At 37.1% G+C, this 15,569-nt stretch overlaps 1 protein-coding gene across 1 annotated transcript; it reads right to left on the minus strand.

Annotated features, from left to right (window-relative positions):
* Positions 1-10,774: 10,774 nt before the first annotated feature.
* Positions 10,775-15,326, minus strand: LOC104119618 (probable aminotransferase TAT2). Its single transcript, XM_009631174.4, has 7 exons — positions 14,967-15,326; positions 13,092-13,431; positions 12,766-12,984; positions 12,151-12,210; positions 11,795-11,950; positions 11,609-11,702; positions 10,775-11,004 (listed from the first exon to the last, which is right to left on the minus strand). Exons 1-7 carry the CDS (start codon positions 15,233-15,235, stop codon positions 10,889-10,891), a joined length of 1,254 nt encoding a protein of 417 aa, XP_009629469.1. The 5' UTR covers positions 15,236-15,326; the 3' UTR covers positions 10,775-10,888.
* Between the last annotated feature and the right edge of the window lie 243 nt (positions 15,327-15,569).

Raw genomic sequence — 15,569 nt, forward strand, 5'->3', positions numbered from 1 at the left:
CAATCCCGTGGGCTATCTCTATGACCAGCTCATAAGAAGTACCCATCTCAACCTCTCGGGCCATAATGACCTGAATGCCAGTATGTAAACCCGCGATAAATATTTGCACTCTCTCCGCCTCAATAGGGAGTATCATAAGTGCATTGCGAGATAACTCAGAGAACCTCGCCTCATAATCGGTCACTGACATCTGACCCTGCTGGAGCTGCTCAAACTGAAACCTCAACTCTTCCCTCTAGGAGGGTGGAATATACCTGTCCAGGAAGATACGGGTGAACCTGTCCCAAGTCATGGGAGGAGAATCTGTTGGTCTGCCAAGAACATAAGACTGCCACCATCTACGGGCTCTGCCCTCTAGCTGAAAAGTAGTAAAGTCTACCCCATGAGACACCAATATCCTCATGTTGTACAGTCTATCCTTGCACCGATCAATAAAATCTTGGGGATCCTCATGTCGCTCACCCCAAAGACAGGAGGATGTAGTCTAGTCCACCTGTCCAATAGTTTCTGAGGATCAGCGGCTGCAGCTGGCTTGGGCTCAGGTGTAGCTGCTGCCACTGGCTGGGCTCCACCCACAGGTAGTGCACCCTGGGTCTAATATATAGCAGTTGCCTATCCATGAGCCTGCGCGGTAGGGGTCTGTGCTCCCCCACCCGCCTGAGATGTAGCTGGGTCTGCCAGAAATAAATCGGCCTGAGTCATATTGTCTATGAACTGCAGCATACGACCCATGACATCCTGAAATCCCGGTGCAAATGTGAAATCCATCGGAGCTGGCTCTGCCACAAGCACCACACCCTCCTCCTCAATAATGGGATTCTCTGCGGGACCCACTGGCAGAATAACTGGAACAGTCCTGGGACGTCCTCGCCCCCTACCACGGACTAGAGCCCTTCCTCGGCCTTTGCCTCAGCCTTGAGCAACTGGGGGAGTAGTTCTTCCCTGGTCTGGAACCTCATTAGAGCGCGTTCTCACCATCTGTGAGAGAATAAGAGAAATATATTTAATACTGCAGCAATTGCACGATGAAATATGAAGAAAGGTAGTTTCCTAACACCCTATATCCTCTCGAAGATAAGTACAGACGTCTCCGTACAGATTCGCAAGACTCTATTAGGCCTGCTCATAACCTGTGAGACCTACGTGAACCTAGTGCTCTGATACCATGTTCTCATAACCCAACTTCACCTATAGGTCGTGATGGCTCCCAACACTACAGCTAGGCAAGCCAACAAATAAATTAAACATATATCAATTATTTTCAGAATAATTTTCTAAGTAATTTTTATTATTTTACGAGCAATATTAAAGAAAATATAAAAGATACCGATTAATTTAAATCGAAGATAAATAATCGACTCCCAATTCTACCAATGTGTGTGCCAAGACCTGGTGTCACAAGTGTATGAGCATCTAGTAGATTATACAAAACTCCAAATATTGTCTGAAATAAAAATAGACAGAATAAAAATGCAAGAAGAGGCATTGGTAGCTGCAGAACGGCTCAGAAAGGCAGCTCACCACTATGCCTCTGGATAACGTGGATGTGCGATGATAGGTCCTCCACTAGTACCTGCCTCAGATCCTGCACAAAAAGTACAGCAAGTGTAGCATGAGTACGTAAACAACATGTACCCAGTAAGTATCAAGCCTAATCTCGAAGTGGTAGAGACGAGATGACCGACTTGACACTCAATAAGAGTCAATAATAATAAATAAAATAAAAATAGGAATATCTAGATCAACGTGAATTATAGAATTTACAATGATTTTTCTTTAACCAGCAGAAATAATTAAATTCCTTCAAATGCAACTATTCTCAATATATTAATTAAATTCCTTCAATTCCAATAAATTTTAATTTATCAATTAGCTTTACAAGCTGCAATAAACTATCAAAGTATGGTATAATTATTATTATTAGGCACGATTTCTGCCGAGGTCGTACGACGCTATCCAGAGTATCGTTTACACCACCGAGGGACGTGCACCGCGATCCATAGATGCATCTATCCGGCCGAGGCGTTCGGCCCGCTCCACAAAAAAGGAGGACATTTTCTTATGTACCTCCGGAAGGAGAGTATATTTATTATAAGATAAATTCGGGAGGAAGAACAATTTCTCTTAACAATTAATTAATTTAAACAGAAAATCAAGTATATGATATTTCCATCCATTAATATTTTTATCTAACAATTCACAATATATATATATATATATATATATATATATATATATATATATATACAAATGATTTTAATTAAACAAATAATACAATTTACACAAGTAATTCATGCTTTGAGTTCTAAACTACCCGGACTTTAGCATTAATAGTAGCTACGCACGGACTCTCATCACCTCGTGCGTACGTAGCCCCCATAATTAGCAATAATTATTACTTTAATTACCTATGGGGTAATTTTCCCCTCACAAGATTAGACAAGAGACATACCTTGTCTTGCTCCAATTTAATCAACTAGTAGACCCTTTTCTCGATTATCCACCTCTGAATGGCTTGAATCGAACAAAAAATAATTCGATACATTCGCCAAAAATTATAGAATCAATTTCATAAGAAAATGCTACATTTTCAATAAAAATTCCGAAATTAATTAAAAATTCGTCTGTGGGGCCCGCGTCTTGGAATCCGGCAAAAGTTACGAAATCCGACAACTCATTCAATTACAAGTCCAACCATACCAGTTTCACTCAAATCCGACTCTGAATCGATACCGAAATCTCAAAAATTCGTTTCTATGAGATTTCTAAAAGATTCCCAAATTTCATTCTCAAAACACTAATTAAATGGTGAAAACAATGATATATTCGTGTATATTGACCAAATCCGAGTTAGAATCACTTACCCTAATGTCTTTTCCTTGAAAATCTATTAAAAATCGCCTCTGCTCATGCTCCAATTTGTTAAAAATGGCGAATGGGACGAATGTCCTCCTTTATAATTCTGCCGAGGCAGCCCTCGATCATGAACTCGATCCTCGGCCTCGATCGTGGCTTCGATCATGGCCCTCGAGCCTTTGTCTTCGATCATGGCTCTCGAGCATGGGCTTTCGATCATGACCCTCGAGCCCTGTCTTCGATCATGACCCTCGATCATGGCCTCGATCTTGGGTCTCGATCCTGGGCCTCAATTTTGGGCTCGATCACAACCCAGAATTTCCAGCAGAAAGAAAAAATTACAGCAGCTGTTTTAAGTCCAACCTTTGATCCGTTAACCATCCGAAACTCATCCGAGGCCCTCGGTACCTCAACCAAATATACCAACAAGTCCTAAAATATCATACGAACTTATTTTAAACCTCAAATCACATAAAACGATACTAAAACCATGAATTATGCTCCAATTCAAGCTTAATGAGACTTAAAATTTCCAAATTCTACATTTGATGTCGAAACCTATCAAATCAAGTCTGATTGACCTCAAATATTGCACACAAGTCATAAATGACATAATGGAGTTATGAAAATTTTCAGAACTGGATTCTGACTCCGATATCAAAAAGTTAACTCCCCGGTCAAACTTCCAAACTTAAATTCCTATTTTAGCCATTTCAAGCCTAATTTAACTACGGACTTCCAAATAAAATTTCGAACACGCTTCTAAGTCCAAAATCACCATACAAAGCTGTTGGAATCGTCAAAATTCTATTCCGGGGTCGTTTTCTCAAAATATTGACCGAAGTCAAACTTGGCCTTTTAAAGCCAACTTAAGGAACCAAGTGTTCCGATTTCAACCCAAACACTTCCAAATCTTGAGCCAACCATCTCTGCAAGTCATAAATCATTAAAAGCACATACGGAAAGTTTTATTTTAGGGAACGGGGTTTTAAAAGTCAAAATGACCGATTGGGTCATTACATAACGTTAGAATAATTTTAACCATTTTTGTTTCAATTCATCTTAATTAATTAGTAATGAAATCAACAACTAGAATAATATCTAAATTTAGGTGAACAAATCAAAATAAATATGATGTCTAAATACCATCCTAGAACTGGAGTCACAAGTGTACGAGCTTCTACAATAATACAAACAAGGGTCTAAATAAAATTAAAGCTATCTGAAATAAAGCACAGAGCTAAGATAAATTAGAAGTGGATTTCAGAGCTACGAACGTTGTGCAACTATACCTCAAGTCTCCTCTAATAGTTGAATCCGAGCAAAACTACAGTATGCCGTTGGGACCAACTCCGGTATCTGTACAAGAAGTGCAGAGTGTAGTATGAGTACAACCGACCCCATGTACTATGTAAGTGCCAGCCTAACCTCGACGAAGTAGTGACGAGGCTAAGGCAGGTCGCTTACATTAACCTGTACACAATAACAGGAATAATAATAATAATAATAATAATAATAATAATAATAATAATAATAATAATAATAACAGGAATAATAACAGAGACGAGTCCAACCATACAAAAATTATCAAATTCTAATGTCAAATGGACCTTCAAATCCTAAATTTTCGTTTTTGGAAAGTTTTACAAAAATTCCAATTTCTTCCATCTAAATCCGAAATAAATGATGAATATAAACATGGACTTATGAAATATCATCAATATATGATAAGTAACACTTACCCAAGTCAAAGTCGTGAAAAACCCTTTTTGGAATCACCCAAATTCGAGACTCAAAACTCAAAAATAAGTAAAAATGGCTAACACCCGATTTTTAAGCATTCTATCCAGCATTTTCGCATCTGCGGACATTATTTTTGCATTTGCGAGCTCGCATTTGCGAGAAAAATCTCGCATTTGCGAAATGGGATTGCCAGGCGAAATTCTGCATCTGTGGACTTTAATGTCGCACCTGCGACATCGCAGAAGCGACCAAACGACCACAGAAACGCTCTCTTCCGTAGAAGCGTTGCCTTTGCAGAAGCGGTCGCGCATCTGCACCTAATTTCTACGCAAAATCAAAGGAGCTTCCCAAGGCCTAAGTCGCAGAAGGGACACTGCCTCCGCAAAAGCGATGACGCACCTGCGACCAAAGTTGCGCAGGTGCTACACACCAGAACCATACCTGCAATTTATTTTTACCAAAATGGTCTGATACACATCCGAAACTCACCCGAGCCACTCGGGACCTCGTCCAATTATTGTCATGCCCCGACCTCGGGGAGGGCGACCGGTGCTCAACCGAGATACCCCGGTCGAGCAAGCCTGTACAATACCTTCTACCCAACTCGCCCATGAATAAAGAGAAGATACATTTATATTATTAATTAAACATCAAGAGTTCATTTGAATAACACCAATTCACTTTCATTAGTTACGTCTTTAACCAGTCTCTAAAATAGTACACTGTACAATCATAGTTAAAGTAGAACAGATGATATGATTATAACATTTTTAGGTTAACCTTCCCAAAAATAAATATAACCCACACTATGTCTACGGAGCCTCTATAGATAAAGAAGAATACTATAATAATGCCGGCAACAAGACCCCGACTATACCTCAAACACAATACACAAAGAACAAAATATACATGACCCCGGAATGAAGTAGGGCTCACCAAGTCAGCTGGGAAGAGGGTGCACCGCTATCACTGATCAATGTCTCCTGCTGTGGAACCACCTGCATCCATTAAAGATGCAGCGCCTCCGGCAAAAGGGACGTTAGTACCGTCGAATAGTACTAGTATGAAAATCAAACACCAATTTAAAAATTCAGAAATACAATATGAATATGATGAACCAGCGTGACAATAGAATGGCACGGATAGCTGTTTAAACCAAAGCAAGCTTATCAAGAGCTGCCATTAACATTTATAGAATTTAAAATGAGATCCCCTGTAACCACTTTCACACAAAGCGGCCCCGCCGCCTCACCCCAATGTATGTAGGTGGAGGTGTAAGCACAATACCAAAACTCTACTCAAGCAGCCCTGCCGCCTCACCCCAATGTATGTGGGTGGAGGTATAACCACAGTACCAAAAACCTACACAAAGAGTTCATACCGTCTCACCCCAATATATGCGGGTGGAAGTATATCAATGATACCAATACCTACACAAAGCGGCCATGCCGCCTCACCCTAATATATGCGTGTGGGTGTTGGTGCAACAACAATACCAAAATTATACACAAAGCGGCCCTACGGCCTCACCCCAATATATGCCGGTGGAGGTGTAACCCCAATCGCAATCTCTACACAATTTGGCATAATAGTTTTCCTCATAAATCACGACTTGGAATCATAACATGTAGATACACAATCCATAGTTTGGAACACATCCTCAATTTATAATACAATATGATAAGAGCATTTGAAATACGAATTGAACATATATCTTTGTCACAAAACTTATTCGGAGTACTCGACTTATAATAAATATCTTGGAACTTACAAGGGTATTGGGGTTCCAATTCTTAAAGAAGAGTTTAGCTAACATACTTCAATTGAGCTTCCTTAAACTCTAAAATATTCCGAAATTCTTAGCAACTTCAATCTATTTAAGAAATATAACAAGTTGAACCAAAATTAAGAAGATGATCATGGTTCTAGCTCATTTAAGCATTTTATCAAACACTAGGTGTGCATTAAGATTTCAAGGTCCTTTTATGGAGGATTCCATCACCCCACAACCTATTATTTATCATTTTTAACTCAACAATTTTCCTACACCCTTTGATAATACATGCATGCAAAATAACCAACTCCCATACCCAAGAATTATTTTACTAATTACCCAATTCTAGATAAAATTCGAGATTGAGGGTTAGGGTGTAGAATCTTACCTCTAGGATGAAGACCTAGTGAGTTTTTCTTGTTAATCTTCAAAGATTCGAGCAAGAATTGAAGGACAATTTGCTGAAGATCGCTTCCTCACTCTAGGGCACTCTCTCACTCTTAAAATGTCAGATTTTAGCTCAAACATGGTACAAATCGTCTATTTAACGAAGTAGGGTCGGATTATAAAAACCCAAAAATGAATCTCCGAAACAGGGTATGCGTCGCATATGCGACCGCATAATGGATATGTGATCCGCATAACAGCCGCACAATTTGGTGCCCAAAACTAGGGAAAAATCTACTTGGGTTCTACAATCCTAAAACATGTGAGCCACGAAACCTTAAATTCATTTGCGCACGAAACCTTAAATTCATTTACGAAATTTTACGGGGCTTTACAATTATACCAACCAGTCCCGTAGCATAACGCGGACTTACTCGGGGTCTCAAATCACGTCAAATAATATTGAAATTATAATTCACACCTCGATTCACACTTATGAGTTTATGAAATTTTTACTTTACAAAACTCGCGCCAAAACATATGAAGTGAATCCGGAATAATTTCAAATTTGGCGCACAAGTCATAAATGACATAACAGAACTATTTCAACTTTCGGAATCGAAATTCGAGCCCGATATCAATAAAAGTCAATTTGTGGTCAAACTTTGAAAGTTTGTAACCTTTAGATTTTTAGTTTCCGTTAAATGGCAATTATTCGAGTTAGGAACCTCCGAATTCGATTCTGGGCATACGCCTAAGTCCCAAATCACGATACGGACCTACCGGAGCCGTCAAAATACTGATCTGGATATGTTTGCCCAAAATATTTACCGAAGTCAACTTAAGTGAGTTTTAAAGCACTATTTCATATTTTAATTAATTTTTCACATAAAAACTTTTCGAAAAATTTATGGATTGTGCACGCAAGTCGAGGAATACTGAAAGATGCTATTCGAGGTTTCAGAACACATAAATGAATGTTTAAAATTAAGGATAACATATTGGGTCATCACAATTATGTTCGAAAGTAATTATACCAATAGGATTCCTAAACGTAACCATGTAGGATTCCTAACGTGTAGTATTATGTCCTAAAACTAATAGGATTACAAGGCTAATGTCTAGAATTTCGGTTATGTCCTTTTATTGTGAGTTATTATGATTAATATTATAAGGTTATTTTTGTAAACCGTCATTGTATTCATACTTTTATAATAATTTAGATATAGATAAAAAGTAATTTTTCCTACATAGGCACTTAAGTGTAATATTTTTCAAAATGAGTATTTTAGCATGATCGTTTTGGTCGTATATGCATCCGCGTTAGTTTACCTTTTTATAATTAATAAATAAAGAAACTCACTATAATACATTCAAAGTATTCTTAACTTAGAAAATATGTTTTTTTTTAAAATATATTTGTATAAACTAATAGAAGTGGAGCCTTGGCGTAACTAGTAAAGTTGTTGCCATGTGACCAGAAGATCACGGGTTCAAGCCGGGAAAATAACCTCTTACAGAAATGCAGGGTAAGGCTACGTACAATAGACCTTTGCGGTTCGACCCTTCCCTGAAACTCGCGCATAGCGAGAGTTTAATGCACCAGGCTACCATTATATAAACTAAGGGTGTTTACCAGACGGGCTGGACCAGGCTGGACATGGGAAAAAATAGCCTGTTCGGTTAGTGAGGTGGGCTAGTTAGTGGGCCGGGGTTCCGGGCTGGTAGTGGGCTGGGATATTTCGGATTTTGGTGGGCCCGTTCGGGTTCGGGCTTATCGGGTCCGGACCGGGCCGAATTTTCTTTTTAGTGTATTAGATTTTCTTATTCAATGTAATTGTTACTTAAGTGCTTGCAAGCTTTTAAATAATAAAATAAGTATTTTAAGGCATAAAATTAAACTTTTAAACATTAAATTTTAATGTTTTAAATTTGAATTTTGAATTTTAAAATTTAAAAATTAAAATTAAGTGGCTACATAAAATTATTTAATAAGACCAATATGTAAGGATCAAACTTCAAAGGCTTTTATTTCATATTTACATTGCATAATAATACTTCAAATTAACTTGTCTAATAAACTAACATATTAAGCTTAAATAAGTCTAACAAATTCAAAATAACATAAATTATCTCAAATCAACTTAAATACGAATTCCTGGAGGATGCTCAAGACAACCCTTGATATGCTTCCTTAAACCAGTTGTGCCCTCCCACTTTCGACGAACATTAAAAGACTCGGCCACAATTCTTGCACTCTACTTTGCAGACTTCTTTATTTTCTTCTAACAGCTCAAAGTGTTCCCAAACATGTGAACGCACTCTAGAAGCACATGGCATGATTTGACTTGAACCTAACAAAAATGGTAACCACACTTCACTTGATAATTGTAATTTTATAGTGGCTACCGTAAATAATTGATAAAATTTAAAATATTAATTAATTGAGAACTTGAGAGCAATAAGCAATTCAATAATCAAGAGGGAATTGAGAGCGAATTAGAGTAAAAGAAGAGAGCAAGTTGTGAGAGAAAATGAAGAAGAGGGGGCTATTTAAAGTTATTAAAAGGCTAAGAATGTAATTTATTAATTATTAGGGTTGGAGAGGCTATTTTAGTAAGGGGATAGGCCGAAATGGTTAAAAGTGCAAAAAATGGTTTTTGCATAACGGTTATTTTTTATTTTGACAGTTGGCAACGGTCAGAATTTAAAAAAAAATTACAACTTAAATCGGACTGGACCGGGTTGGAACACAATTAAAACCCTTGAACGGGTTAGCGGGCTAGCCGGGTTCCGGTGCACTGGTAGCCAAAAAAGGCCCGACCCGGTTCGGCACAACCCTCTACCCTAGCCAACCCGTCCTACCCCTTACCGACCTGGGCTGAAGTGGGTCGAACCGGGTTGTTAGTGGGCCGGCCCGACTCGATTAACACCTTTAGTATAAACTACTCCCCCCGTCTCATATTATCAACCGCGGTTACTACAAATAGTTGTCTCAAATTATTTGTCACTTTAAAAGTTCAAGACAAAATTGATTAACTTGTTCCTTTTTTACCCTTAGTAATAATTGTCCTTGAAAACTAGAAATACCTCAATTATGAATAACTTTGTTCAAATATCAATGAAAAAAGATTAAATATTAAGACATGAATAAGGATAAAGTAATCAAAATTTTATCCTAATTAATTTTTACTAAGGGTTGTGTATGAGTCGGAGGGAGTAATAATAGTGGAAATAGAAAGATTGACCTCATTTTTTTAAAAATAAATCTTTGCTATGAACAAATTTATATATATGCTCTTTAAAAAGATTTTAACCATAATTCATATCCCTATTAAATTCTAGCTGAAAACTCTTTCTAATCTAGACTACTTTGAGGCTTTTGAAGTCTTTTCACAATTAAAGTCAAAGATTTGTAAATGACAAGATAGACGTTCCTTGTAGTAAATTTTAAGCAAAGGGCTTGTACTCAATAGTCAAGCAATTTTTTTCTGAAAAATAACACTGTATATCCGCTCTCAAAGTAATAGCTGAAAAAAAATATATTTTTTAGTATATATATATACAAAAAAATATACCAATTTTATAAACTTTTGTGACTAGTGAATAAAAATAATCGTATATCCGCTCTCAAAGTAATAGCTGAAAAAAAATATATTTTTTAGTATATATATATACAAAAAAATATACCAATTTTATAAACTTTTGTGACTAGTGAATAAAAATAATTTCGATCGCCGGCTAAAAGTGATCTTTTCCCATTCATTTTGTCACTTTGTATCACGCAACAAGTTTAGATGTGGCTTGCACTTAGATAGTTAATCAATTTGTTTTTTCGCTTTGTATCACGCAACAAGTTTGAATGTGACTGGCACGTCAATCAATTCGTTTTTTCAATTTGTATATAGCAACAAGTTTAGTCACATCCGTTGCTATCACACTACCTCCCCTCTCACCAATTCAAATTGTCATGCAGTTGCAGTCTTGTAGATTTGTAGTGGGCTCAAAAGCAGGTGGGAACATCCAAAGATTGTAGCTTTAACAACTAAAAGTAATTGTCAATTAAGGAGAAATTCTACATTAGACATGATTCACAATAGATTAGCAAATTGAAACTAAATTTTCTTTTTAGCTCCTTGAATGCCTCAAGCAGAAAGCTTTTATCCTCTCAAGTCCTTCTTCAAGAATGGATGGCTCAATGGCAAAAGTTAACCGCAGCCAATTCTTCAGTCCCACCACCACTCCTGCAATTTATAATTTTTTCATCACTCAATCGGCCATAAATAATAGTACTTCACTATTTTCTACAATACTATGCATGTTTGTCTTGAGCCGAAACTCTATCGGAAACAACCTCTCTACCGGCACAAGGTACGCATAAGGTTGCGTACTCACTATACTCCCCATACCCCACTTGTGCTATTACACTTAAGTTTTTCTTTTGTTTTTGTTGTACTTGCTACAATACTGGTGTATGCGTAAGGCTGCATACTCACTACCTTTTCTAGACCGCACTTATGAGATTACAAATGTTTTATTGTTAATGTTGTTGTACTTGCTATAATACTGGTGTGGCCATCAATCAGTATTTGCAAATACTGAACTTCAGTATTTGAAGTACTAGTGAAATATTGAAAACTTGTTAAATGAGTAGTGAAAAAATGGTTTCTAACATACAAATCTTTTAACTCTTTTCTTCCAAGTGAAATTCATATTCAAACACAAAACTTCAACTTTTAATACTTTATTTTTTAAACTTGGACCAAATATTGTCCAAACGCCGAAACTCAACAGCGTGTACTAAATTCCTTATTGAGCAACCATATTAGCAGCGAGCGAGCTATTTACCTGGCAGAACGATTACTGATTCTTCATGGACTAACTTAGTGCAGAAATCCATATCATCATTTATGCCTTCCAAATATGACAGGTTCAACTTAAACTGCAACGCAAGAAAGTCAAAACTGAATATCTGGAGTTCCTAGATTTAGAATTTTAGAGGACTCAAATTGAAGTGTTACAATAAGTCCTTACCATCACTGACATTGCTCCATCTGGTTTGTACGGGCAGGTAAAGCAAGGCATCTCCTGAATTTTGGTAATAAATACATCGACAGCTTCCCTTAATATATTATTGATGTTTGAAAAGAAATCCTTGGTCGTCGTCTCGAGGATGTGAGGCACTGCTCCCTGAACATTTGAAATCACACACAATCAGAACTCAACCTGATATATGGAAAAAGAAACACATAATGGGATGAGATAAGTCTCGTTGATGGATGTCAATGAACTAACGTAAGCAAACTCATATAGCTTCTTGTCATCGCCTGTTATGAGCTTGATTACGTGTATGATCGATTTGATCATAGGAAATCACATATAAGCAATACCTGAATAATAGTTGCAGGATTAGCACCGTAATCAAGATAACTTTGAAGGGATTCAGCAAGCTGAAAAGCAAAAAGCAACATAAGACTCGGTCACATTTTAGAACAGCCTTAAAAAGCACTGAAATGCAAGTCTATTAGTTTCTACTCTTGCAGAGATCTATATGAGAGATACTAAATGCCATCAGTGGGTTAGTATGCATGACTAAAGTGGCAGCCGCGTTCACACAGGGTCCGGAGAAGGGCCGCGTTCCAAGGGGCGTGATGTAGGCAGCCTACCCTAATGCAAGCATTAGTAGCTGATTCTATGGCTCAAACCCGTGACCTACAGGTCACACGGAGACAACTATACCGTTGCTCCAAGGCTCCTCTTCGTTAGTATGCATGAATGTACATGATATATTTCCCAATTGGGCAAACATCATAAAAAGCATCCTTCGGATATTTCCCAATATACATTTTCCTCCTCATAATTCTTCAATAAACCGTATCCTTTGGATATTTTGTCACATGTCGTGGACCCTTTTCTGATCCATTTATTATCTGGTTTAGAAAGTTGAAATAAGAGTATTAAGATAAACAAAAGAAAGTAAAGACAAGGAAGAAAATGATACGAACCCCGGACTTCTTAAGAATGCCACTAGGATCAACCATTGCCATCCAACCAAGTCGCCAACCAGGAATAATCCATCTTTTTGACAATGACCCCAGAGTTAAAATTGGAGTTATTGATCCAAATACTCCCATTGGCACAAACGGCTTGCTACCGAAACATAGATGGTTATAGACTTCATCTGCAATCACTAGAATACCTAGCTTTTTTGCTGTCTCCGCAACCTCCATGACGAAAACAAAGAAGCGACGAACTTGGAAAATGAGTTAATTCAATAGAAACTGTGAGATTTAACAGAGTGATAAGTAATCAATATACAGATCGATCGTACCTCTTGCAAGTGTTCGGAGAAAAAAACATTACCACAAGGATTTCCAGGATTAATGATAACTATGGCAATAGTGTTATCATCAACAAGGGATTCTAGGCTTCCAAGATCGACCTCCCAACCCTTTTCTGGGAGAAGGTCGAAATGGCGAACCTCAACATTACTAACTGCAGCACGAGCTTCATAAAACGGATACCCTGGTTTAGGAAGCAATATGTTGGCACCAGGGCGAGCGAGGACCGCCATTACAACTTCAATTGCATGATTAGCACCAGGTGTAAGGAAAACATCATCTGGTGATAGTTGATGAGGAAGATCATGAGAGAGGTATTCCGCTATCGACCTATTAAACAGATGAAAAAAATATGTACAGATCAGAGTATGTCTTTGGCATCAGCACTCCGCTTGTTTCTTAGCAGTAGAAGAAAACTTGATGAAACATAATCATATCATTCATGATTATTAGCCACTAAAATAAATGACATCAAGCCTACAACAGGCGACAAGCAAATGTTCCTCTTAGTTCTTTCTCTATATCAGCAATGACGAAGCCAGGAATTTCCTCAAGGGTGTTCAAACTTGAAAGAAGTGAAAAAATTCTCCAACAAAGAGTGTTCAATATATGTTACATACCTCTAAAACCTAACATTTTACCTATATACGCTGTGTAATTTTCCGACGAGTTGACCACCCTTTAAGACAGGTACCTTCGGCCCTGTATTAGTACCCTACTCTTTATCTGGAATTACACTGTTCAACAGGGTATAAATAATGTTTTTCATATATATATAAATTTTTGAATCCCCGTGAAATAAAAAATAAAGTTTTTAATGTAGTGCCAAAAATGGTTAAAAAATACTAGATGTGACATTTTTACATTTTCTTGATTCCTCAAGTTAAAATTCCTGACCCCGCTGCTGATATCAACTGGTATTTCAGTTAGAGGCTTAGTTTCTATTTTCAAGTGTTCAAGTCTACTAAAAGTAGAGAGGCTATCAAAGAGACAAATGCGAAAAGAAAAATTAAAGAATTAACCGATTTCTAAATTACAATGAGATAAATCACATAAAAAGAAGGAAAAAAAAGGAACAAGCTTTTACCATCCATGCAAGAGAAAATTTCTGCACCGCCCATTAAAATATCAACAAAACATTATCCTATACACTTACCTCCTTGCTAAACAAAGACCAATTTTAATTTGCAATGTGATAAATCAGAAAAAGAGTTTAGAATTTTTACATCCATGCAAGAGACAATTTCTGCACCAACCATTAGTATATCCATAATACATTAGCCACTCTGTTACGCGTCATGTGTGAGTTAGATACATGTCACAAGGAATCTTGTTATAGAGACTATATATGTTGTGCGGACTCTCCAAAATATCACCGCATCTGTGTCGAATCCTCTAAAAATACACTACTTTTGGAGGATCCGACACATACCCGAGCAAGTGGGGCCTGAGGAGGTTAGAGTGTACGCATATTTTACCTTCTTTCTAAAGAGACCAATTTTAATTTAATTTGCAATGTGATAAATCAGAAAAAAAAAATTAAAAGTTTTTACATCCTTGCAAGAGAAAATTTCTGCACCAACCATTAATATATCAATAATACATTAGCCACAAAAGTCTGTTATGCGTCATGTGTGAGTTAGATACATGTCACAACGTGAATCTTGTTATAGTCACTGTGTTGTGCGGACTCTCCAAAATGTTGTCGTACCCGTGTCGGATACTCCGATCCAAACATACGCAGTTGTCAATATTTTTGAAGAGTTCGAGCAACATAGCATCGAGAAAAGCCTAATATTTAAGTGAAGCAAGATTTCACAATTTTCAAGAAAGAATGTATAAATTAAACATAAGCTATAGCTTACCTCCGAGCTGAATAAAGACCAACAGCAGGAGCGTAACCATTGAACTTAGCAGATCGAACAGCACTAAAAAGAGCGTTTTCTGCTACCGGTGAAGTTCGAAAGCAGGGAATTGCAGAAGGGTCACCACGCCCCAAATGAATGACTGACTTCCTCTCATTCTCTTCTTTAAGATTTTCCATTATCGTTTCAAGAACTGATCGAATTGAAAGCAATGATTTTTCCTTTAAATCTCCATTGTTGAAACCCCATTTGGCCAACTTGTTCTCCATTTCCGTGAGCTCGTACTTCAATTATTTTTCTTAGAAATGGTTGGAGTTAACGCCAAATGCAGTCAGCTGTTTTCCTCCTATATAGGCACTGCACATTTATAGAAAGAAAATAGATTGGTGAAAAGAACAAATATTTACAAAATTAGGTCATTTATTAATTAATTACAAGTGGAATCTTGTAGTAATAAATACTACCTATCAATTAATAATCTGGTAAAAATGATAGTGATTAACCTGTTATTAAAAGTTAAAATTCATTCATAGAGTAAAAACATATTTATATCGTCAAATAAAAAAATAGTTTAATTTATATATAAGGAAATTTTACACTATC

Source organism: Nicotiana tomentosiformis, chromosome 8 (genome assembly GCF_000390325.3).
Source record: "Nicotiana tomentosiformis chromosome 8, ASM39032v3, whole genome shotgun sequence".
Taxonomy (NCBI): domain Eukaryota; kingdom Viridiplantae; phylum Streptophyta; class Magnoliopsida; order Solanales; family Solanaceae; genus Nicotiana; species Nicotiana tomentosiformis.

What these genes read in the sequence shown, in the direction of transcription:
- LOC104119618 (XM_009631174.4), bottom strand. Translation starts at nt 15,235, where the DNA reads ATGGAGAACAAGTTGGCCAAATGGGGTTTCAACAATGGAGATTTAAAG. An exon ending in ATCCTGCAACTATTATTCAG is followed by an intron (nt 11,951 to 12,150) that starts GTATTGCTTATA and finishes TCAAATGTTCAG; the next exon opens with GGAGCAGTGCCTCACATCCT. An exon ending in ATGGAGCAATGTCAGTGATG is followed by an intron (nt 11,703 to 11,794) that starts GTAAGGACTTAT and finishes CTTGCGTTGCAG; the next exon opens with TTTAAGTTGAACCTGTCATA.